This window comes from Pogona vitticeps, chromosome 4, assembly GCF_051106095.1.
Source record: "Pogona vitticeps strain Pit_001003342236 chromosome 4, PviZW2.1, whole genome shotgun sequence".
In the NCBI taxonomy this organism is placed as follows: Eukaryota; Metazoa; Chordata; class Lepidosauria; order Squamata; family Agamidae; genus Pogona; species Pogona vitticeps.
In genome coordinates this window covers 139,678,098-139,704,249 of record NC_135786.1, presented here as the reverse complement: position 1 = coordinate 139,704,249, position 26,152 = coordinate 139,678,098, and the positions used below count along the sequence as shown (strand labels likewise).

General features: G+C 39.8%; 1 protein-coding gene across 1 annotated transcript; it reads right to left on the bottom strand.

The window, feature by feature from the left end:
* SLC39A6 (solute carrier family 39 member 6) lies at positions 1-26,066 on the bottom strand. Its single transcript, XM_020797156.3, has 10 exons — positions 25,722-26,066; positions 21,226-21,945; positions 17,974-18,154; positions 17,434-17,603; positions 15,071-15,283; positions 14,277-14,373; positions 6,361-6,738; positions 6,032-6,112; positions 4,167-4,357; positions 1-2,492 (listed from the first exon to the last, which is right to left on the bottom strand). The coding sequence occupies exons 2-10, from the start codon at positions 21,934-21,936 to the stop codon at positions 2,340-2,342; spliced, it is 2,175 nt and encodes a 724-aa protein (XP_020652815.2). The 5' UTR covers positions 21,937-21,945; positions 25,722-26,066; the 3' UTR covers positions 1-2,339.
* Between the last annotated feature and the right edge of the window lie 86 nt (positions 26,067-26,152).

Sequence of the window (26,152 nt, the reverse complement as noted above, 5' to 3'; positions counted from 1 at the left end):
TCAGGCAAAGCACAGAATGCACATTTAATTCCAAAACGAGTCACTGTATTTCATTTCAATTACAGACAGAATTCTTCTATAAGACTTCCTATTATAGTTAGAACACTACCTCTTTTCTCAGATTTTAACAAGCATTCACCTTATAAAATAAGTGTAAACCTTATATCTACAGATATTCAGAAAGACTTTGATCCTCTGATATTTGCAGATGGTATCCAGTTTAGTACAATAGATGGCATTGGACTTGAACCTGGAAACCCTGGCCTAAATCCAGCTGCTACTCTTAAGTTAGACTTACTAAATAAATTAGTTGGTTAAGTGTTGGCCCATCATTCTGCAGCTGATTCAGTAGGTTTACTCTAGTTGAGAGAGCCAATTGGATCTAGGCCGACATATTTGAATTTGGTAGATTTTTTTACTCCAAACGTATATTTCCAATCTTATTTGTGCAATAAGAATAGCAAAAATGTCTTTTGCCCAACAAAGGCTTTTCAGAGGTCAGATTATTTAGGACTAGCATGAAGGCAGGTCTAGCCAGATACTGTCATGGCACCCACTGCCCAATAGCTCTAACCTACATACTCGCCCACCCTCCAAAATAAAACATACTGGAGCCATCATAGTATCAGTGATGGATATAGAACTGGAATTATTATTTCTCTTGTAGTGGGTTTTGCAGCTGTCAGGCTAATTGTTCTACCCTTAAAGCGGGCAGGAAACAATACTGTGTGACAGAAATGTCTCTGTTCTTCAACAGCTCTGTTCCACAACTGCAGTAAAATTTATAGTGTTTGAACACTGACATTTTGAGAAAATCAACATACAATGTAGATGGACTGGCAGAGCTATCAAATGGGGCTAGTCCTAGCAACATTTTTTTTCTGTGCAGAAAACCTTGTAACAAGACAAATTTGAAGCAAAAATTTGGAATTTATACTAGATACTCAGAGAAGTCAGTACCACAGAATTAGGCTGGTGTTTCACCTCTTCTTTATGAAACTGAAATGTCTCTTCTCCCTTGCTTTAGAAGTTTGGCAGTTCTGTAATATGCAGCTTACCAAGCATGCAATAATTTAGTTCCTTAGGAAGTGAAGGATGTTCTTTCCACACTGTTTCTATGTTTAGCATAGGTGGGGTGTGAAACAGTTGTTCTGATTCAACAATTCAGCCTCTACTGGTTGGCTGCTAAAAACTCATACGTAGCACTAAATTTAGACTGAACTGTAAGACAAAATACACAGCAAGAATTCCCACAGGCAATTCCTACTCCTTGTGCTGCTACCGGTGCCATAAGTTTCTTACACCTCTCTCAGTATTGTATTAGCACCTCTAGAAATCAGCTTTTTTCCCCACTGGCTTTATATTTCTGCCAACACTTCCATCTCAATCCATTGTGCAGCTTATTGAAAACATTATCAAATTACAACAAAGAATCACCAGTGCTTGTTCACTGTTGATTTTGTAGCCAATGGGAGTTTTTACTTTATTATATTGAACTTTTTGGTAAACCTTTAATAAAGGATTGATCAAGAAGCTTTTTCAAAAAATGATAATCTCAATATTAAGTATCTTCACTGAAAAAATTGGATTGCAGCCACAAGTGATTACAGATGTTCAGAGCACTATGCTTTTCTTTTAGAGAACAGTGAGAATGAAAGTGACAATGTTAGGTATTTCTACATCTAGAATAGTAAAAGCAAGATTAGTTCACATTTGTACCAGCTGACGGTATACAAGACAGAACTTGACAACGCATGCTATAGATACATTTGTGACATTAAATAACTTTAAAACACAATTTGCAAATTAAAAACTACTTCCCTTAGTGTTATAACTTCCACTGTGCTTGGTAAAGTGTGGCATTTAATAGGCCAGTTTTTCTGACAGTGCTATATACAGTACTCTGCCATGTATACAAGAAGTTCACATTAAAAAAAGAGCCAAATCTACATTTCTAGTCAGTAGGCAATTAAATGAGGAAAGCAGGGAAAAGAAGTGCCTATTGTTACAGTACCAATACAATGCCAACATCAGGAAAGTGAAGAAAGCATTATGAGTTGGATCCAGAGCATCATTCTCATGAATGAAAAGGCTTCTTCTGTTCATGGAAGTGGCTCCTGGAGGATTCCTACTAGAGGAAACTAAGGCAGCAATTTACGCCACTTCTCTTCTCCATGCAGCCCCTCGGCCACCCATACTATTTATGCTTTTCTGGAAGGTCATCCACCCTTTGGAGCAGATTTTGAAGGCCATAAAGGGCTGCAGGGGAAAGAGGAAAAGGCACAAATAGTCTTCTTCCACTTAAACAGAACTCTGCAGGTTTTCATCTAGGTCCATCCCTATAAGTTTATGCTAAACACAATTTTATGTTCAAACACGGAGATAAGTAGCATGATGCCAAAACCTAACAGAATTCCAGCATTCTGTAACAGGAAATATCCCCAGCGGCTACATCCATGATCACTAGCATCATTGTGGAGCATTTCAGGCACCTAGAGTTAAAAACAAAATACATTCATTCACATAACAGTAAAGCTAAAACACTAAAAATGCAAATATATGCTTTTTCTGTAAGGGTTCAAGTTAGCAGATAGCACTTTGCAATGTTACAATGGGACTTGATATGTGCATCCTCACCCCCAACAGGAATGGTTACTACTCAAGAATTCCAGCCCTGTAATTCCATAATGCAAATATGACATTATAAGCACCAGCTTTTAAGAGCTCAAGCAAACTATTTCAGGGCACATCGATACTGGCATTTGTCCTGCTGTCTGGCACATTGGTTCGCTCTTTCTTCCAGCGACCACACAGGCAGACCAATTTGCCCCCAGTGCACCCCAACCCATACTCTTTTTGACCCCCTCTCAGGGCCCCCTACTCTTTTTTTTAGTGCAGATTGGTGCACTCTAGTCTGTTCCCAGTGTGTGTGATAATGGACAAAAATCAAGCCTTTCCCACAGACTGCTAAACTAACTTTGGCTGCCACCCACTTCATACATACCTAGACCAAGACCATGCAATTAAAAAAACATGGGACGGATCAGGCTGCATCTTGGCACTAAATGCAACCCCAGCCTTTCATTTCTTACGCTGCAAAAGAAATCAGCTCCTAAATTCCCCATTTGCAAAAGTCAGCAGCAGTGGGTGATCTCCCCATCCTTCAGAGCACAGAAAAGTCCCCCAGCATCTCCAAGAAGTTCCATTGCTTCGGTTACCAGACGTCTGATGGACCTGTTTATTGAAGTCAAGCTCATCTGATCTCTAGGGCAAACACTGTAAAATGAAAGCCTGCCATAACGACCAACCGCATGGGATGACTGTTTAACAGTAGAAATATGCTAGAGCTCGATCCACAGCCTGTTTGCTTGGAATTAAAGTCCCATGTGGGACAAGTTCTCCTCTGTTGGCCCAAGACCATAACCAGAAGCTTCTTATTCTTTAAGAGAATAAGAAGAAACTGGGTTGAGAGCCATTTTCGACAACTGCCAAGCAAGCTCAGGAGCCTTGAAGTTGCCAGCGGGGAGGAGGTATGCCATTTGGAAATGAAGACTGTGCCAAATGGTCACTTCCCACTCTTCAAGCAACCTTATTTAGACCATACCATCCTGCACAAATAGAGCCAGTGTAGATGTGCTCTTATTCTTCTTGCATTCCTTTCCATTTTTATCTTTTCCAACAAATAATTGTTCTTTTTTGATTCTGGTGTCAGAATGCTCAGAGCAATGCTGGATAATAAAGGGGTCTGTCCTCTTTTGTGTTCTTTTTCAAAAGGGCTTCAGTATTCCAGCAAAGCTTCCCAGAGGCTTATACTAAAACAAATGATGGCTGACTGCTAGGGCAAGCCACAAAAAAAGAACTCTGTTCCTCAGTTTCCTATCGGTACCTTCTGGATACATTTAGCTGGCCACAAGTTTAGATAATGGATCTTGACTCTGTACACCAGATTATTTCTAGTCCATCAGTTTTGAAGAAGTTACTTTACACACACAATGCACAACTTAATTTCTTTCATAGCTCAAGCCACAGACCGACTGCTTGTATAAATATGGGCATGCTGAAATCAATGCCAGGACAGAGGTATGTCTCACTGAAATTTGAGATCTATGACAGCAACTATTTAATCTTGAAGTCCAAACAGTATCTAATGCTCTTCACATACTCACCATATCGACAAGAGCCACGTACATGAACAGCCCAGCAGTAAGCGCAAAGATCCACATGGAAACATTGTCAGCATAGTGGCCAATGAGTATCCCAGTAGCCATTCCAAGGTATGCCAGCATGGCCGAGAGGGCATTATAAAGAACGGCTTGTTTGACTGTCATGCCAGCTTTCAGAAGCACAGCAAAATCTCCTTCAACAAAGAAAGACATGCACAATTTCATATGAGCAGCTGGCTGCCAACTGAAATTCCAAAATATCTCTTGATTTCCCTTGACTCCTAAGGTGCTTCAATATATATTTTGAGCCTTTCTTAAAAATTTGGATTTTCAAAACTACTGAAGGATGTTAAAAGCAAGCAATAAGTTTTACAAATTTCTATTAATATGGCACAAGCAGTTCAATGCAGGAAAGTATAAACTAATGCACACTGAGAAAAAACATCCTAACTTCATATATACAGTGGTGCCTCGCTTAACGAGCGCACCGTGTAACGATGAATTCGCATAGCAATCCGTTTTTTGGGATCGCTAATGCGAAGGCATACCGACGGTCGCAATGGGCAAAACTCGCATTGCGAAGATCAGTAAGCGTTTCGCTTACCGATCTTCGCATTGCGACGTCGGGGGAACAGCTGATCGGCGGTTCCAAAATGGCCGCCGGACGACCCAAAATGGCCGCACGCAGCGTTTTCACGCCCTGCCCTCGCTTACCGAGGGCGCGAAAATGGGTGCCGCTATGGAGGAACATCGCTGAACGGTGAGTTTTGTGCCCATTTTGAATGGGTTTCCCTGTTCCGTTTAGCGATGTTTCCACACAGCGGTTAATCCGGAACGGATTAACCTTGCTATGCGGGGCACCACTGTACACACTAATGTGGGTCTGAGCTGGCAGTAACAGTCCAAGATAGGGATGATGGATATCTCATAAAGAGTTGAATGAAAAACGAGAGGGAAGTGCAAAAAGGGGAAACCAAAATGATAAAAAAAAATTCCCTTAGGAGAAGTTGCAAAGTTTGGGGATTTTCAGTTTAGAAAAAAAGGCAACTGAGAGGGAGGGATATAACGTAAGTACTGTATATGAAATTATGCATGGAGAAAGTGGATAGATTCTTCCTTCTTCTAATACTACCGTGTTTCCCCGAAAATAAGACAGGGTCTTATATTAATTTTTGCTCCAAAAAGACATTAGGGCTTATTTTCAGGGGATGTTTTATTTTTTCATGTACAACAATCTACATTTATTCAAATACAGTCATGTCATCTTCTTTTGGTTGCTGAACAATGGTGGAGGGCAGGGTTTCACTTAACTGAGGCTTATTCTGGGGGTAGGGCTTATATTACGAGTATCCTGAAAATTCATACTAGGGCTTATTTTCAGGTTAGGTCTTATTTTGGGGAAAGAGGGTAGAAACCAGAGTCTTGAAATGCTATGTAAGAGATTAAAGACAAAAGAAAGGAATGGATTCTCCCCCAACATCAATAGCTTGAAAACTGGATCCAACAAGTTCATAGTAAACAAAAGCTATCCAACAGCTATTAGTAAGCTATTAGACTACATATCACTTCCAGCATCAGAACATTTCTGAATATCAGCTGATGAAGGAAACAGGTCCAATGACCTCAAGTCATGCTTTTGGAATTTTTATTATGTATTCTGCTACTCCCATGAGGAGAGGATAGGATATTGGACTACATAAGCCTTAAATCTGATCCACTAAAGCAATGCGAACAAGAAATTACTGTTAGTCACCAAAACTGTAACTAAAGCAATGAAATCCCCAAATTGCTACTTCCCTTGCAGTATCATTACTACAGCTGAAGCAGGGGAAAAATTCTTGATATTCACTAAAACATGTCTGCCTTACCCAATTCATGTGGCAACTCATGGCAAAAGACTGCAACAGAAGTGCTTAAGCCACTAGATAAACCTTCAGTAAAAGCAGCCCCTAGGAGAGAAGTGAAAGAACATTACTGAGAATCTTATTTAGAAAATGCAATTATACCTACATATAGTCTATATATATTTTATACCTGTGGTTTGAACAAGAGCATAATATTTTTTGGTCAAACTATATGTTAATGAGCTCAACAAAGAAACAGTGAAGGGGACATGACTTGAGAAAAATTGGGAGTTGGATCAGCCACACAAAACATGAAGTAGACTTAGAAGAAAAAAACAAGACAACACACTAACCGATTGCAAGGCCATCACTGAAGTTGTGTAGTCCATCACCCATGATTACCATCCAGGCCAGAGTAGCAATACCAGCATCTTTCAGTTCTTCACGTGAGTAACGCTGGCTATGGCTATGTGGGTGGTGGTTCTGATGGTGATGATGATGTAAAATATGGTGGTAGTCATGGTGATGATGGCTCAGATGATCTGACTGTCCTAGAGTATCATGTAAATGTGAATGGCATTTGTTTCGACACCCTCTGGATGGATATTCATTATCTGTAGCTTCTTGGTGGGAATGAGCTATCATTACTTCTTCTTCTTCTTGAGCTACTGGCTTTTGAGAGATGAAATTTGATGGGTCTGGTGAATGTGCTTCCAGGTAAGCTTCAGGCCCTTGGGAAAATGAAGGAAAAGCAAATCGTTGGTAAGTTCTCAATGTGAAACAAAGGACAGATTGTCAGGAACATTAATCTGTTTTACATGTTTGTATCTTCAGTATCGTAATAATTTATTCTTAGAAATCCCAGATGCTCCACAGATCTCAATGGAAGGCAGTGTACCTAATAAAACATTTGTTTCTGACCTATGTTCCTGGGGTCAATTTATACACAAAACCCACAATATTTTCCCCAGACAAAAAACAAAGACTTAAAAAGGACTTTTGTGTTACCTTCAAGACTAACAGGTTTATTCTGACATGACCTTTCATGGATTATAATTTACTTCCTCAAACCATAGCTTGCTGAACTTGTCAAGCAGATAATCCACGCTCTAAACCAGTGGTTCTTAACCTTTTTGAAAGAAACGCCCCCTTGAGCCATTGAGGAAGTTATCATCGCCCCCCTCCCCGCGGTGATGATATCTTTTATTTATTTATTTATTTATTTATTTATTTATTTATTTATTTATTTATTTATTTATTTATTTATTTATTTATTTATTTATTTATTTATAACACTTAAATCCAATGACCCCTGAAAACAAAATTCAATTCCAAGAAAATGAAATGCCCCAAAAAAGTAACATTTAATGATTTAGTTGCAAGCGAATTTTAAGACGCAAAAAGAAATATAAAAAGGGCATAAAAACAAACCACAATACAGGAACTAAAAATTTCAAGACAAAAACTCTGAAACTAAATTAAGATTGGAGGCAAATATATATTCATGCACTCTGTAAAAAGGCTGCAGCCATCTTAGCAGGTTTGGCTTGCTCCAGCGCCCCCCTACTGCCCCCCTTCTGCTCCAGCGCCCCCATGCCGCCCCTTTTCGTTTTACCGCCCCCCTGAAAAATGAAATCGCCCCTTGGGGGGCATTATAAATAAATAAATAAATAAATAATTTTAAAAAAGATATCACTGCGGGGAGGGGTGCGATGATAACTTCCTCAATGGCTCAAGGGGGCGTTTCTTTCAAAAAGGTTAAGAACCACTGCTCTAAACCACAAAACCTCACATTAATTTTTTTTTAAAATGGCCACAACTCCTTTTTAATATTAACACAGCTAGCTCTTTGAAAAATTTCTACCCTATAATGCCTTCCATTTAGAACTCTACCAAGAAATCTAAGAAGTAGGCTATCAGCAGTCATTTTTGGCAGCTAGAAGGAGCACCAATACAACCACCAACCTCACTTTCAGGCCCTGTGCGCTGAATCCATAAATGGTCTCAGCAGTGTCTCTATACAGATTGTGCATACAGCAGTGTATGTAAAATTAAGAAAATCATTAGCCTGCTTACAAGTATGAACTGGGTTATGCTGTGACAGGAGATGAAATCCTGGCCACTTGCAATGCTTTTGTCAATACGTTTTAGCATAAAACTCTCAGATCTTAATTAAGAGAACAACTTCTTTGTGCTTTTTGTGAAGCCACACCAGAGCTCAAGGAAACAGATACAACAGCTAAACTGTATCTAGCTCTTTGGGGCTACCAAAATGAAGATTTAGAAAAATATAAAAGCTGATATATCTGAGCATGACAAAATTGGCAAGACTGGACTAGGAAAAAGAGAGAGAGAGAGAGAACACAAACATCACGAGAAAGAAGTTGCAGGTGAAAATGTTTTTTCTGAAGCATAAAGCTCAGAAGGTAAGAAACTGTTCAATAAAGAAAACAGAAAACCAAATGTGAAATTACTGTATGGTTCTGGGAACCCCTAGTGGTGAAGTGGGGGATGTTGCTAATGAACTGTTAATCACTTCAGTAACAATAAGCCACTGTGATAAACACCAGCGGTGAAATTGGAATCAAAATCCATTCGGTCAGGAACAATACAAGAGAGTCTCAGTTTTGCGGCCTCCGTCCTCCATCTCAGTTTCTACAGAAATCTGCCAAAGGCTTCATTCTTCAGCAGTAACTGTCCTCTTCCTAAGTTTGTAAGGATGGCTGCCTGACTTTTCATCAGCCAAACTGCTTGTTGGCTAGACCAGCTTAGCAAACAAGATATGAAAAGCATTCAGAGTTACTTTGTCTGCTTGTCCATGTGGGAGCAACAGGAAGAAGAACTGTCTTCTCAACAGGATGGATAAAAAATCAATGATTTTTAATTTAAAAAATCAATTTCTACAATGATTTAAATTTAAAAATATATTTTTAACATTTAAATAATAAAAAATCAGATTTTAAAAAATTCAAATCAATTAAAAATGTGATTTAAATCAATTTGATTTAAATGAAATCCACCCTGCTTCTCACTGTACTCTCCTCTGGTCCAGGCAGCTTGTGTACATGCTTTGAACAGAGAATGATGCAAGGACAAAAAGTGAAGCCAAGATGCTTTCTGCTTCTGTATCACCCATTCAAGAATACTGAACATAATGACACCCTCTGCAGCACTGGTAATGGGGTGAAGAACAACACTGTAGACTGATGCTGACTAGTCCCATTCTATACCAACAACTTATGGTTCATAATAAATACATGCGGTTCTGCATGACCTGGTGGATAGATCTAGGAATGCTGCAATCTTGTTATACAATATTAGTTGAGTGAAAAGAGGTTCTCCTTTTATTAGAAAATTTAAAGCTACAAAAATATATATCAACATAAATTTGTTAAGTGTCAGCATCTGAACACTGAACTCCAAATATCAAGGTAAATTAGAAGAAACTTTAATAGCTAATTCCAGAAATTGATCATGCCTAAAGTAGCACCAGCATAACATTTGCAGTAAGCTGTACTCCTTTCCTGCTTTTAGAGCAGAGAAAGTAATTTTCAGTATGATTTGAGAAAGTGGATCACTGGTTAGTATAAAATACAGTATGAAATCACTTCACACTGATAAGATACTAGTTCTTGGAAAATAAAGTATCATTCACATTGTCAGATAAACACTATCAGATAAGAGACATTTTGACAATGCATACTCATACTGCTCATGTTAGCAATGGCTATGTCTCATTTTTTGAAACCAGTTCCAGAGCATCTCAGACGAGAATATCAGAATTAAGAACAGAAGTCAACTCATCATACATGTAACATGCAACGACTAACATGCAAACAGGAAAGTTGCACAAAATGACTAGACGGCCAAACAAGATGAACTGGTTGTAGGAAATTCAGCGCTGAAATTCTATTCAACAAAAGCCATTCATTTCCACCACAATGTAAATTTTCTGACCTGCTATCTCTGTAGTCCAATGAAGCCTTAATATAGCACAAGTGGCTTCTAGCACCAACGAAATACTAGCAAAGCCCTTAACATTTTCATCCACATGTTTAGACTAACCCTTGTCTTAGTAAAAAAATGACATCATTCTGGAGTAGAAAAAGGACAGAAGCATCAATTGCAACATTCTTAGGAAGCTTTAAAATATGACAAGGAAGGCAAAAAGACAAATCCTCTACTTGAGAGACAAAGCACAGAGTGATGTAGTGGCTAGAGTGTCAGTTCAAGACTGGGGCGGTTCAAATACCTACTCAGCCATAAAACTCACTGAATGACGCAGCCTAACCAATGTAAGGTTTGCTGCAAGGATAAAAACAGTTCCTTGCAGAAAATGTAAAATATAAATGTAACACGTATCCTTTTACCTTTATTTACAGGATACTTATGTCAAGTCCATGGATTTCTACTTTCTTCAGTCCCCTAGAAGTTCTTTAACTAAATGACCTATGAGACTGGCTTTTATCAACATTTCTTGTAAAATTTGTCCTAGCAATCACTATCATGTTAATAACTATTATTTTCTGAATAAATTTCATCATATAATTGAAAAGGATAAGACATCTGTATACAATCCTTAATCTCAAGATCAAAATGAGTTTACTTCAAATTGATTTCACATACTGTTATGCCCCTAATGTTTAGTCTTTGCACATAACAAAAACCTTCAATAGTTGTATTAGAGACTGATGAAAACTACAAACGCCACAAGCTCGAAATGGAAGACTCATTTATTATTTCAATAACATTATAAATGCTCATTGATTCTACTATTATCAGTGTGAACTGTGGGCTTATTGTGCTTTTCAAATTTGGGCAAACACGTAACTTAGCCAAAGAGTACAAAAAAGATTGCAGTCCTAAACTATTTACCAGGAGTTACTTTTAACAGATATTATGAACAGTCATGCATTAATCCAGGCTCTAGTCACTAATATGTTAACAGCATGCTTTCAACTTCCAGTCAATATGACTATAACTGAGCATTTTCTAAGAATACCATGCAAAATTACTTAGTTGCTAAGTTTAAATCAATTTGATTTACCCTTTTTAAGACCTATGCTTTTAATATAAACTTATGATTAAATTAAATTCTAAATAATGCTAAAAATTTGGAATTCAGAAGCAGGGCAGCAATTCTAGATAAAAGTAATCAAGAGTAAATAGAAATGCTGTAATTCCTTCTTTTTAACCGAGCTGATCTAACTGCATTCAATATTATTTAGTAACAGTTTTTTCAAACACAAGGAATATTTACCCATTATTTTTCTGCGTTAGACTAACAAGAAAGAAGTATAACAATCAGTTAAGAGGAATCTGTCCATAGCAGTAGTGACATGAACATTTATTGAAATCTGGCTAGCAGTTAGAAATCTGTTCAACATATCTAATCATAAGAGAAATTAAACACCATTATTCTGTAAGCAAATATCCTAAACCAATGTAGTTATAAATAAAATTCTATGCAGCTCTAATGAAGAGCAGTTATGGTGTGGTGGATAAAGAAATGAACTCAACAGTGAAATGGAAATGTCTTCTATTCAACTCTCGACTCTGTCACAACCTTATAACCTCTATCTGTCAACCTAAAATTACAGTAAGATCTACCCTGCAATTCTTCCAACAAGACATTCATGCAATGCACTTTGAACAAATTAAAGTTATTTTAAAAAATGCTACACAGATGCTAGGCACCCATCTCTGTCCCCACCCTTAACTGAAGGACATATACAGTGGTGCCTCGCTTAACGATTGCCTTGCTCAAGAAGGAAATCGCTTGACGATTAGGTTTTTACGATTGCAAAAGGATGGTTTAAATGGGAAAAATCCGCTTCACGATAATCGGTTCCCTGCCTTGGGAACCGATTTTTGCATTACGACGATCTAAAACAGCTGATCGTCGGGTTTCAAAATGGCCACCGAGTGTACAAAATGGCCCCCACTGTTTTCTAGGACGGATTCCTCACTTTACAGGCAGCAAAAATGGCTGCCCCTATGTAGGATCTTCGCTGGACGGTTTCACTCCATTGGAATGCATTGAAGGCTTTTCAATGCATTTCAATGGGCTTTTTTATTTCGCTTAACGAGGATTTCGTTCTACAGCGATTTCGCTGGAATGGATTATCCTCGTTAAGCAAGGCACCACTGTAGTTGTCATTACATCTAAGCATCCAGAACAATGAAATGACAGAATCCCAGGTGCTTGGGCCATGTCATTGCTTGTTGTTGTTGTTTAGTCATTAAGTCGTGTCCGACTCTTCGTGACCCCATGGACCAGAGCACGCCAGGTCCTCCTGTCTTCCACTGCCTCCCGGAGTTTGGTCAAATTCATGTTGGTAGCTTCAATGACACTGTCCAAACATCTCGTCCTCTGTCATCCCCTTCTCCTCTTGCCCTCACACTTTCCCAACATCAGGGTCTTTTCCAGGGAGTCTTCTCTTGAGATGGCCAAAGTACTGGAGCCTCGGTTTCAGGATCTGTCCTTCCAGTGAGCACTCAGGGTTGATTTCTTTCAGAATGGATAGGTTTGTTCTCTTTGCAGTCCAGGGGACTCTCAAGAGTCTCCTCCAGCACCACAATTCAAAAGCATCAATTCTTAGGCAGTCAGCCTTCTTTATGGTCCAGCTCACTTCCATACATCGCTACTGGAAAAACCATAGCTTTGACCATGCGGGCCTTTGTCGGCAAGGTGTTATCTCTGCTTTTTAAGATGCTCATGTCATTGCAGAGGCCCATTATTCCTATTATGTGCTGAGGCATTACAGAAAGCTGCAAGTCCCCTGCCCCCAAGAGACCTTGCTATTCCAGATATCAAGGACTAACAGAGGCCTCCTCATTGCTCCAGCAATAGTTTGGGAGGGGGAGGGAAGTGGCAGCTGCAGTGGCAAAGAACACTTCGGTGACCTCATTAGAAGATCAATCCAAATTCAATACTGAACTTAAAGATGTGCATCAATTCTAACTATATATCTGCACTGCGAGCCAGACGGTTGCCAGAAGTGACTCCTTTGGGCTTTTACAATAGAGCATTGGAAAAACCAATGCCTATCCTCTTCATGAAAACAGACTGAGAGATAATTCACTTTCAGTGATGTCTTCACTATTTCAAAAAAGTTAATCATCCTACATATGCATCCCCCTTACCTCGGATCTGAACCAAGGAATTTTACTGATGTTGTTTGGGCTCACTGGCAGGTATACTTCACCTAATGGCATGATTATCTCTTTTGTGTAACCTAATTTACAGAATAGCTCCTTCTCTAGCACCCTTTTCCTTCCCTTCCTCTGCTTTTCTTTGACTGTTGGTGTATTTATGTTAGTAATAATTTCAAATGTTGTTCAGTGTTCTTACATTTGAGGAAGTGCTTGAACTTTTTTTAAATTACAAAGGCAAAAACTTGTAGAGGGGCAAAACTGTTTCAGCTCCAACTGTTTTTATTTCAACTCTGGAACAGCAAGAATATTTCACTTCAGCTAAAATAATAGAATTAACAATCATACAGTAGGTAGCTGATACTAGACACACTATGTCAAAACCTTCTCTCACAAATGTGACAAGAAAAACACTATAGTTTCATTTCTAAAACAAGACAGTTACCTATATCTAAACAGAAAGCCCCCCAAAAATGAGAAGTGAGAGAAATGTTCTCCACAATGCTGTTTAGATGTGAAGAGGAAGTCATGTATCCTTAGCACCTTTTAAACAGATGTGCCTAGAGCAAGCAGTTCCCTCTTGACAAACAGGCCTTTCTCTCAGTCCCTCCATCTTTACAGGTGCATCTGATGAGGACACAGGAGAGGGCCTTCTCTGTTGCTGCTGCTCCCAGACATTGGAACTCCCCATCTTTGCTGTCCTTCTTCTGCAAGCAGGCAAAAAACCTTACTCTTCAGGCAAGCTCTCCCAGTAACTGGCTATCTGAGCGTGATTTTTAGATGATTATGCATTACTCCTTTGACTGGGTTTTTTACCATTTTTCAGGGTGGTATCTGTTCCTTTTTATTATTTGTATATTTATTGTTTTTAGCTTTAATATTGTATTTCAATGATCTAAGCTGCCTTGAGTCCTTTTGAAGGAGAATGGCAGGATATAAACAAACAAACAAACAAACAAACAAACCAGTTCCTACTTTTTTAAAAAGCTCTATAACTCTCCATTTGTGCTGCTCTGTGCAAGCACAGATCCACTGTGTGCTATGGCAAAGAGACCAAAAGAATAACTTAGAACATTTTGACTGGCCCTGCTGTCCAATGTTTCCTGACACTTACTGTCATCTGCATCTATTTTTTCTTCATTGGCTGAAAGTTGAGAGTCATAATTAGACAGCTGCTTCTTGATTTCAGCTTCATCATCTTCATTCTTTTTCTAATTCCGGAAAAAAAAAATTGAAGTTATTGACATTTTAACCACTTAACTCACAGGAAAAAAGAATTTATCAATAAACAATGAGGAATAAACCACACGTTTAGAAAGCCCTGAAATACCTAAGGGAAATCTCAAATTAATAGAATACAGTTCAGCTCTGGTCACAATTTAAGTCTACATGAATTATGTCACAGTACAAAAATTTCAATTCATAATTTGTTCCAAATCCTTGAGATGTTTAACAAAAACTTCTTACAACCATTCTCTCATACTTCAATGTAATGCATCCAAGTTGATAATTTACTCCACAAAGAAAGTTTCTGATTGTAACAGAGATTACTACCCAATAAAAAACCATTCCCTTTAACTGGAATAATTACTTTAAGTCTGACGGATTTCAATGGAAGGATATGAAGAAAAAGTTTATATTTCCTGTAAAAAATAAGGCTGATAGAAAGATACTTACCTCTGGTTGCCAGAATACAATTACTGGAGGCAGAATGGCTATGAAAGTATTGGCTCTCCCCATATAGGCACTAGTCCATTACAAATGAGGCAGGCCTGGAAGCGGGACAAGTATGCATGGCAGGCAGGAGCTTGTATAGTTTATGCATTGTTTGAGCTCCAGGCAAGCTGTCCCTTGAAATTAAGATACAGAAAAAAATTAAAGCCACTCATTCAAGTATTATTTCCTTACCTTTTTTTTCTTGCCTTTAAACTGCTTGATTAAAGTGATCAAGTGCTCAACGAGAAACATAAAATATAGTCCTCCAAGTGCTGTAAGGCCCTTCCACGTAGAATCCAAATATGCGCTTTCTTCTGAACTTTGAAAAACAAGGTCCTTAAAAGGAGGATTTTTACTGTGTTCCACCACTGGTTTCTCATGATGATGATAATGTCTTCCATGAGACTAAAAAGGGGGGAAAAGGCAATTCAAATACCTTCCCAAGACAAGAAAAAATAAGTGCAGAGAGAGATTGTAGTTTATCAACCCCATTTGTCTCTCAGTCTGAGAGAATACTTGGTTAAGTCTGAGAGTTATATCTTGAAAAGCCCAACACTAGTATTATCTATCAAAGCAATTTTTAAATGAGTCTTAATTAAGTTGGCTACACTTAAGATTAAGACTGCAATTCTAAATTTGGTTTGTTTATCTGGTAGTCACCCATAGAAAACACAAAGAGGCTCATCTCCAACTATAATGGATTAGCCAAAAGTTTAAAAGAAATGGCTAAAAAGTCAGAATATCAGCAGAACAAGAGGTGAGGCATGGTGTGGAAGAAATGGTTGGAGAGACATTGGTTGGGAAACAAACTTTCTACCCCTCTCAGTTCTAGAATCAAGATTAATCAAAGGAAGCTAAATGGTGGGAGATTCAGATTAGACAAAAGGAAGCACAGAGTATGTTATGGAGTTCGCTACTACAAAATGTAATGATGGTCATTGATTTGGATTGCTTTAAAGGGGGATTCAATTAATTCCTTGAAAAGGCTATCGACAACTACTGTGCTTGAAAGCTTAATGCTACTTCCAGCATCACAGACCAAATGGCTCTGAATGCCAGCGACAGGGAGCAGCAGGACGGGGCCATTGTCGTGATACCAGTTTGTGAACTACCCAGAGCCATGTGGTCAGCCACTATGGAAAACAAGATATTGAACTAGACAAGTTTCTTAGTCTGATCCGGCAAGGCTCTTAGGTTCCTAGTAGGTGGCATGTGTGCCTGGGACCTGATCAATTGAAGATTTAATCCTCACTGAACCATGAAACACACAGGGATATGTGGAGCCAGTAAATCTCTTTATCTTGACCTACCTTACAAGGTTTTTTTGTGAGATAAAATGGAGAGGAGAATCACACTTAATGCCTTGAATGTTTAGCCCAAAGTTACCCAGTGAGTTTCATAGCTCAGCAAGGAGTAAAACATGAATTGACCAGGTCCAGACCAACATACTACCACACCATTAAATATTATATTTGTAATTATGTACCGTATTTGCCGGTGTATAAGATGACTTATTTGCCCTGAAAAACATGCCTCCAAGTTGGGGGGGGTCGTCTTATATGCCGGGTGTACTTCAGTTGGGCCAGGAGGGCGGCAGGCAGACTTTTTCGAAGGAGCCGTCGCCACCGTTGAGTGACGCGGGGCTGCGCCGGCCGGGGAGGATGGAACGCGGGCAGGCAGGCGATCGGTCCGGATGGAGGGAGGGAAGCAGAGCTGGCCATGCCTGAGCGGCCAGAGCCCGCCGCTGGGCTGCCCGCGCCACTGAGCCAGCTGCCTGCTTGCCCTCCCACTGCCGGAGAGCCACTTCCCCTCCTCCTCCTCTGCCCGCCCGCTTCCCCTCCTCCTTGCCCTCCTTGGGCCTTGTCACCGGCCATGAACTTCCAGGGCGGGTCCAGGCAGAGCCCCGGGCAGCCGGCGGCGGCACCGCAGCAGAGCCTCTATATTTTGAGTGGAAATGTTGGGGGGTTGTCTTATACGCCCAGTCGTCTTATACACCGGCAAATACGGTAAGTTGCCCTGGGTCCCCTTGAGAAGGGCGAGGTAAAAATATTTTAAATAAATAAATGCACCACACTGACAGAATACTATCAGGAGCATAGAGGATGTCAGAGAATTTAATTATTTTCCCACATTCGTTATAGTCCTGACGAGCCCTCTCTTCAAGGTACTATTTATATTGGGCATGAATTGTAGGTTTTCACCTCTACTGCACATGGGGGTGGGTTTGAGGAGAAAATGAATAAACTTTTTCTCCCCACAGTCTTGTCACTGCTTGATCCTACACTGCTACAGCTATTTGCATTTTGAATGTGCATATTCAGTGTATTCACATAATATCAAATCTACTTACTTAAGAGTGTAAAAAAAAAAAAACCACACACATAAAATAAAAAGGAGGCCTGAGGTAGAAAACAAACTCATTACATTAAATCCTTTGTTTTCTTACAGATATTTCCTTTCTGTATTTATAGGCTTTTTAAAACATCAAAGTCATGGTAGTATTGTGCCTCAACTGCTACATGCCAAATTAATACAAGTAAAAAGAGAATACTTACATGTGGAAGGAGATGGAGAAGAGCATCTCCACTTAGGGTGCCAACTGCTAATGCAACAAGGAAACTTAACAAGAATTTGAAGAATACACGGTTCATAAGAGGCACCAGTATTACTCCCAGTAATGAAAGAAAACTGATGATGGAAATGGATATAAATCCACCAATCCAAGCTGAAATCGAGAAATCAAAAAAATGTTACAGATATTGCTTTCTTGAATAACAGATCTGTCCCGGCCACATAATTCTTGAAAAAAAACTGTGGCGTAACACCACTTGTCACAGAAATATCTGAGGACTGTTTTTCCGCACTTAAGCAAACAGCACAAGAATTCTGTACTGTATGCAGTAATTGAGAAGACTCTTTATAAGTCTCTGAGCAGCATTTGATGTTTCACGTCATTTGGATACATCTGCCAAAACTTTAATAGAAATATCCAACATGAATTCCTACTCAGTATTTTATTTCACTTTTAATACATCTTTTAAAAGTGGGTTAATATGGTATTAATGTAGAAATCGTGACTTCATCAAGAAACCTACCGACTTGCAAGGAGTATGTTTTTGGAGGAGTTTCTGCCTTTTCAGTTGTTGCATGAAGTAAACAGTATCTGCCATCAATCTGGTTAACGATAGCTGGACAAAGATAACTGAATTGTGTGACTGTCAACAGAGCGTGTGTACTTATTCCATGAGAAACCATAAGTTTTGATGCATTAAAGCACTGTAGAAAAGAATAGTGCAGAAAAGTATAAACATAGTGCAGAATAGTAATAAACATTACGAGATCTAAATTCAAACTACAGCTCTTTTCTCGAGTAACTGATAAGCTTCAAGTGTTTTGTTACACAGCAGATCAGCAGGAAACAAAGGAGGCAAAATGCAAGGTCACTTTTGTTCTGTGTGCAACAATGAACCAAATTATTTGACAATATATACAGTATGTTTCTGCCACTCACAAATGAATGTATAGTTAAAATTCTCTTGTGTGGCTTTGCCTGTACAATTTATTTTATTTATTTATTTAAACTTATACGCCGCCCACACTACCCAGATTGGAATGGTATCATCAGATGTGGCACATGGCTGCCGATGAAAGGCTTCTTTCTGTGATTTCAGGGGCATACTGTTGCCATATAATGTGACAAAGCCATGTCTATTCAGAAATCACAAGAAGCCTTTAACCAGCAGCAATAGGCCACTGTAAATGACATCATTCCTGTTGTGCAGGCAGACATTGCCCAACAGGATCCTGGCCTATAAATATCTATGAGGCAAAAGTGGTTTTTAATAGAAGTTTGGATAATCTAATAGCATTTTAAATATAAATCAATCTAGCAGACAACTTGATCCTTGAAGAACAATTTTATAGGTATGTTCACTCAACCTTTAAAAAATGAATTAAGTTAACATCATTGCAAATTTCAAATATGGCTCGAACCAATAAAGTATCACTACACAATAAGGAGATAATATTTTGCAAATTGGAACAGAATTAGATCCCTGCTGCCTTTATAGTCAATATGCCAATTACAGTACTAACACTGTTACTATGTGCTAGAAATATTTTGATGACTAATAAGTTTTGCTGACTTATTTGTGAGGCTGTTAGTACAGCTAAACCAGACACCTTTCTGTTCTACCTGAGTAACCACTGTAACCCAAAAGCTGCTCTGAACCATTCATCTCTAATCCCTATAGATCTCCTTCATTCTGAGGGAAAGCCTTCCAGAGCTGCAGAACAGGATAGGGAAAGATTTAAAGATCTAAAATTGCGGGTGGGCCCCCCAGTTCCACTGACAGCAGTGATTTTTAGACTTTAAATTGTTCCCTATGCCATTCTACCAGTCCCAAAGGTTTCCTCTGGATGCAGAGGATCCCTAGGGATTCTTGGAAATTGTCAGAAACAGGAAGCTTTTAATTTCCTCAAAACAACTGTGGCATGATCATGGCCAATATCATCCAAGTTACATGGCATAACTTGCACAACAGGATTCCAATCTTTGTTTTCAATTTCTTGACTGACTGGCAACAATGCAGTATCTGACCCATCAAGCTGCTGGTTTCCAAGCATGGGTTGGACTAAAACTTCCAGAACCCTTCCTTACTAGCTGGGCTGACCAGGATTTCTGGGAGTTGTAGTCCTAGAACACCTGGGGACCGAAGGTTGGGAAGTACTATAAATTATGCTTTTTTAAAAATGATCTCAAGGTGTGTTTCCTGTTTTGCTATAATAATGGTCCTAAAGTACACACATCTTGATAAAGTATTGAATGTGATCATGTTTGTATGAAATTCAGACTCCATTTCAGGCCAGATTATGAAGCAAAGCAAAGCGTGCTGCTTATATACCGTCCCACGGTATTTCAAGCACTCTCTGGGCGGTTTACAAGTTAATTATGCAAGCTTCACATTGCCCCCCCCAGCCAGTTGGGTATTCATTTTACTGACCTCGGAAGGAGAGAAGGCAGACTCAACCTTGAGCCGGCTACCTGGGATTGAACCCGGGTCATGAGCATAGTTTTGGCTGCAGTACAGCAGTTTAACCACTGCACCACAAGATGCTTATATCTGGTTTTATTTATATTGAAAGAAAGCACAAAAATTCAGAGAAAACAAATGGAGAGAAGAGAGTATGAAAAAAGAACTAAGAAAAAACTGAAATTCTCTCGTGCATAATATAAGCAGCACAACATTTAGATGAAAATTGCCATAACTTCAGAAATTTCCATAAGCATTATATGCTGCACACCAAGTCATGCAATTCAGTGTGCAACAGATAATGTCTATGGAGACTTAACTTATAGCAATTTGCTTCCAAATGTTATGCTCTTTGCATAGTTGTACAACAGGATTTTAGCCAAAGACTAAGAACCTATTTAGGAATAATGGGCTTGCATTCATATTTTATAGCTATCAGGCAGCTCATAGAAATAAATTAATTGTGTGTGAAGTCATAATACATAAATATGATTCACCCACAGAGCTAAGAAATCTAATACCCCATCACAAGCTCTAAATTATACAAGTCTATGGAAATTAAAATACCAACATGAAGTGCCAGGAATGACTCTTCCATATAAGAACATCTGAACCAAACCCAACATAAACTCAGTTAAGACATCATGCATGAAACCATGAAGAGGGCCAAGGGGATAATGACAGGGATGGACATATAAGCCCTATCCCCATGTGCCCTTCCTCCCCACCCTGAAGACACTCAGCCCTTCATGTGAAGACAATAAAGGTCTAAAGCAGAGACTCTATGTATGTCTGTCCATGATAAGGAATGCTAATAAGCAACTCTCTAATCCAGTGGCTACCAACCTTGGGTATCTGAGGTGTTCTTAGACTGCAACCCGCAGAAACCTTGGCCATCACAGTTGGTGAAGGCTTCTAGGAATTGCAGTCCAAGAACACCAGGGTTAAACAAGGCTAGGAACCACTGCTCTAAGTGCATGCAGCTGAGATGGGGGTGTCTGTCACTTACATGCACGTCTCTGCCCACCTTTTAATCCTTTCTGCAATTTCAGCAATGATGTTTCTATGGAAGTGGGAATGCATTATATTGTGCAACCAGAAAGTGAGAACAAATTATTTGTGGCCTTCTTCATACTGTTTAGAATGCAACTCCCAAGATTCCTAACACTGGCTATATAATCCAATGTCAGAAAGGGGCACAAGGTGTCCACCTCCAAATTCAACAATAAATAAGGTTTCCTCCTAGAGTAAACAAAATTACAACTTTCAAAGACCACAACTTTCCTAAAACAAAGAGAAAAAAAATCCAAGCACCTCTTGTGTAACTTGCTTTCTTATTTTAGAATACATGTAACTTCCTCTTTCAGAGTCCTTTGGGAACATGAGCGATTCATTTGCTTTCCCATTTACAATCGAACTCCCATTGCTGTTTTCGAGCACAATACTGGGATTGGGGCTGGCAAAGCCTCCATGTGTGGACTTCAATTCTGTAGTCTCTGTATGCTGCAGCAGAGGGTTACCCTCTGTGGCCATTGTGTAGGTGGAGGCAGTCATAGCTACTGTGGTGCTCTTGCTATTCACAGGCCCCGACTGATGCCCAGTGTGCCCTATATTAGGCAAATCCTTTGCCTGATTATTCCAAAGATCTTTCTTCCCATCACTAGATTCATCAGAAGGACAACCTGTTTTGTCCAAGTTTGTACTTGGGGTAATGTGATTATGGTGATGGTGATGGTGCTCATGGTCTAGGGAGATTCTTTCAATCTTCTCAATGCCCATATTCCGTAGCAGTTTTCTGAATCCTTCAACAGTCAACATATTCTTCTCGCCATAACGAGAGAAAAGTTCCTGAAGATGATGTCTCTGTATAACTGTGGCCAAATCAACATTGATACCGGCTGACTTCTCAAGAATGAGTGTTTCTGCAGTTTGCGAAACAGTGGCTGGTTCCACATGGTGGCGAGGTTCACAAAGTAAGTATTTGGAAAGTAAAAGGAAAAAAGTCATAGAAGGCCTATTTGCCATAGCAAAGTCCTGTATGAAGAGAATGAGATTAAAAAAAAAGAAGTTAAGAAAACTCTTAAATATCCCACTCTGCAGTTGATTCAACAGCAAATAAAACTGAATATCTTACAGAAAGTGAACTGTATACTTCAGGATATTTGACTATCATATAATAACAAGTAGGACTGCTGTCAAGATGTTGCAGCATGGAGTAACCTGACTAGGATTCCAGCCATGCTTTTTAAAAAAAATAATTTTTATTAATATAACAAAATATATCAGAAACATAAATGACAAAAAGACGCCTAACTCAAATAATTTTTTATTTTAAATTTATAATATAAATATAAATATATGTATAAATTTATATATATACACACACATATATACATACATATACACACATATATATACATATATACATACATATGTACACACACACACACAGAGACACAGACAAATAGTGTACATATATATATCTCAATAATACACACACACACACACACACACACACACACACACATTCTCATCGATATGTGGGCAGATGATTTTTATCTATTGATTTTAGGGGCTAGTAACAGGGGCATAAAGGGAACGGTACAGTCAGAAGTACCAAGGCATGAAAGCTCCAGGATTTAAGAGCTTTATAAGTCATTGCCAACAGTAGTAATATAGGATTTTACACTATTTATTTATTTATATTTATCTATTTAATTTGTATCCCGCTTCCATTAGTATCACAGCACTACTCTGGGAGGGTTAAAACACGTAAAAAAGAAAACAAAAATAAAAATAGAGACATTTAAAGCCAACAGGAATAACCCTTAAAAACAACCACCAGATAGCACAGACTGATTCCAGATGGGGTGGAGGAAAAAAGAGGGGAAAGGAAAAAAAGCGGGGGGGGGGAAAGGTAGTCAGCTGGGGTTGGTGTGGAATGCCTCCCTCAAAAGCAATGTCTTCCTAAAAGTCCACAGGGAGGGGGCTAGGTAGAACAACTCTGGAAGCTGCTTCCACCACGAAGAAGGCCCGACCTCTTGTAGAGGATTCATGGGCCTCTCTCAAGGTGGCCACCCATAGGAGCCTTGACTGGGATGATCTTGTGGTTTGGGAAGATGACATTAAAGAAAGATGCTCTGACAAGTAACATATATAAGCCACCTTGGGTCTTTTTTAAGGAGAAAGGCAAGGTAAAAATATTTTAAATCAATCAATCAGTCATTATTATAAGTGATACCTAACTCTGTGCAGAAGAAAGCTAGAATTTAAAAGGTGCTGAAGAGAAACTAGGTGGAAAATATCCAAAAATGTCCTCTGATAATGTTAGATCTCTTTAAAAATCCAGAAAAGGAACATTTTTTTCAAAGTACTAAATATACCCATACTATAACTTCTTCCAAAGTACTGAGTTGTAGCTCTGTTGTGCATCATGAAGTTGCTTCTAAGTTATGTCAACCTTAATTGGGTGTTCAGGAGGGTGCAAGATGTTAAAGGAGTGGTCTAACATGATCACTCCCTCCCCGCCACCTTGTATGTTTTCATGGCTGGGGAGGGAGTGATCATGGTAGCGGATGGGGATGTGTACTCAGATCTAGAACAACACTCTATCCACAATACCACACTGGCTAAGTAGTAGCTATACATGTAGAATTCTAAGAAGTTTTATAGAAGGACTGTTACAAACAGGAACGCTTTTGGCACTTGTATGGGAGTATCCATCCCTGAAATACCACTCTCCTAGGTGTCCTGTCTTTGTAACAGACTGGAAGGAAACCTATACACAGAGCCTTAAAAATTCTTAAAAACGCATGTTTTCACAGGTCCGTTGGGTGGGGACACAGGAGAGGGCCTTCTGTTGCTGTTCCCAGACTCTGGAACTCCCTCCCACAGAAGGCTAGACGGACCCCAGCTTAGTATCCTTCCACAAACGGGCAAATGCCTTACTCTTCAGGCAAGCTTCCCCTGAGTGCATGGCTGTTGAGTGCAGTTTTTAAAATGAATTGTTGTAGCTTACTGCACTGAATGTGTTTTGGTGTTGCTTATGTTTTTTAGTATTATATTAATTTGATCCTTATAATATTGTATAATTGTTACTAACGTAAATATTGTACTTTAATTGCTGTAAGCCACCTTGGGTCCTTTTAAAGGAGAAAGGTGGGCTAAAATATTTTAATTAAATAACCTTGCTAGATCAAAATACAAAAATACACAGAACATTTTGGGAATATGTGCTTATTCCAGGGAACAAGATGTACAAGCACTTTCAGTTCCTATAAAACATGGGTTATTTGTTTATGGCTAAATGTTCTGGGACAACTCAATATGCTGAACATTATGTTACCAAGAGCAAATCTGCTCTAAGAGATCAAACTCACCTTGTTAGTGTTTAAAAAGAGGCAAACAACCATCACCAGGTCCAAAATGGATAGCGAAAGAAAGTCTTGCCATCAAGCAAAGAGTATACTACACCAAAAGACTAGCACAAAGGAAGGGGCCTCTTTCACCCCCACCAGTCAAATTCAGTTTATGGGCAGAACAAAGGACAAAGATTCAGAACATTTTAGACCGCTGTAGCATCCTCGAAGTTTATTTCAGTGCAATGCATATACATTTGCTAAGATGTCCTATTCGGTTCAATGTGACACAGCGCCTGCAACTTGCTCAGAAGTTCAACAAGCCATTGTAGTTTTCCTTGAATGCTCTTCTTATAGGGCGCACCTACACGCACACACCCATACACAGAGTGATGGGTGTTTTGGCACCAGACAAGCCCAATTTAGACTGTCCTTGCCAACCTGAAGATGTTAAGACGGGCAAATCACAGTTACTGCTGTGACCTGCCCATTGGTCAATTTGTGTTGACTGCTGTGTTATTATTATTGCTATTTTAAAACAATTACCAGAGTTAATATTATATTTATTCATCTGTTTTTAATATTGTAATAATTCATTGTTTTAGCTTTTAACGCTGTTTCTTTTAACACTGTGAGATGCCGTGGATTCTTTTTAGGAGATGGGATATAAATATTTTAAACAAATGAATGAATCAAGAAATAAATACTGTCTTGGCGGGATGGTGCCAACAGCTCAGGAATTGGGCTCGACAACCAGACACAAAGGCTCCAGCTGCTATCCCCAGTCTACCTAAGGAGCACTTTGCGACAGGTCACACCTCGTCCTGCGGGGGCGAAGAAAACTGCACCTGCTGGAATTCCTCTCCTACACAACTCTCCGGAAGAACCTGGCCACACTCACCTTTCCGCAAGCACCGCCTGGCTGGTTCGAGACCAAAAGCCCCCCTCCTTCCCTCCCCATCTAATTCAGCCTTGAGGCCTCTATTTTTATTTATTTATTTATTGTCATTGTAAGTATATAAACAGTATACCCATACAAAGGAAAGGTCACCAACAAGGCGTTCATGCCAAGCAGCCCTAACCCTGTTCTTTATTCCCCCGAGATAGACTGCCCCTCCACATGGAGGCTTGCACACCGGGTCATCTCATGCCCTCCATCCCTCCTCCTCCCGCTGACCAGCTAAAGCCGGTGGCTCCTTCCTTCACCCCCAACCGCTTGCGCCAGACCCTCCCTTCTCCTCCAAATCGCCGGAGCGGGAGGAGAAAAAGGAGGAGAGGTTAATGGCCGCTTAAGGTCCTGTGGAGAAACACACACACACATACTCACACACACCCGGCGCCGCAAGGCATGCCTTCGCCCTCCCCACGAGGAGCGGGAGTCTCCCCCCCACACCTCTCTCCAAGGCCAGCGGAGCGGCCGAACGAAGCAGCCCTTCACATAAGCCCACTTACCCGGCACAGAGCACTCTATCCCGCCGCCTGGCCTCCACATGAGCGCCCGAGTTCTCCTCCTCCCACACCCAAAAAATCTCTTTCCTCCCTCCCTCAGCAAGCCAACCAACCCGGCCTACTGACGACGTGAAACGCGGCCCTCCTCCAAGGAACCAATCGGCATGCGAGTTCGTGTCACGAGGGCTGCTCAGAACCAATAAACGTTGCTCAAAATGTCATTTTTTCCCTCTCTCTCTCTCTCTCTCTCTCATCTTTCCAGGCCGGGACTCAGGCTGGCGAGAGTTAAGGTGAGGGAACGGACTAGACAAAAGAGCCTCCACCGCCGTCCACGTGGTGACGAGGAGAAGGGTGTTGGGTTTGCGCATGCGTGGTTTGAGGCGCTTTATAGCCTCTTGTACTGTAATTAAAATAATTCCTGTTACTCCTATTCT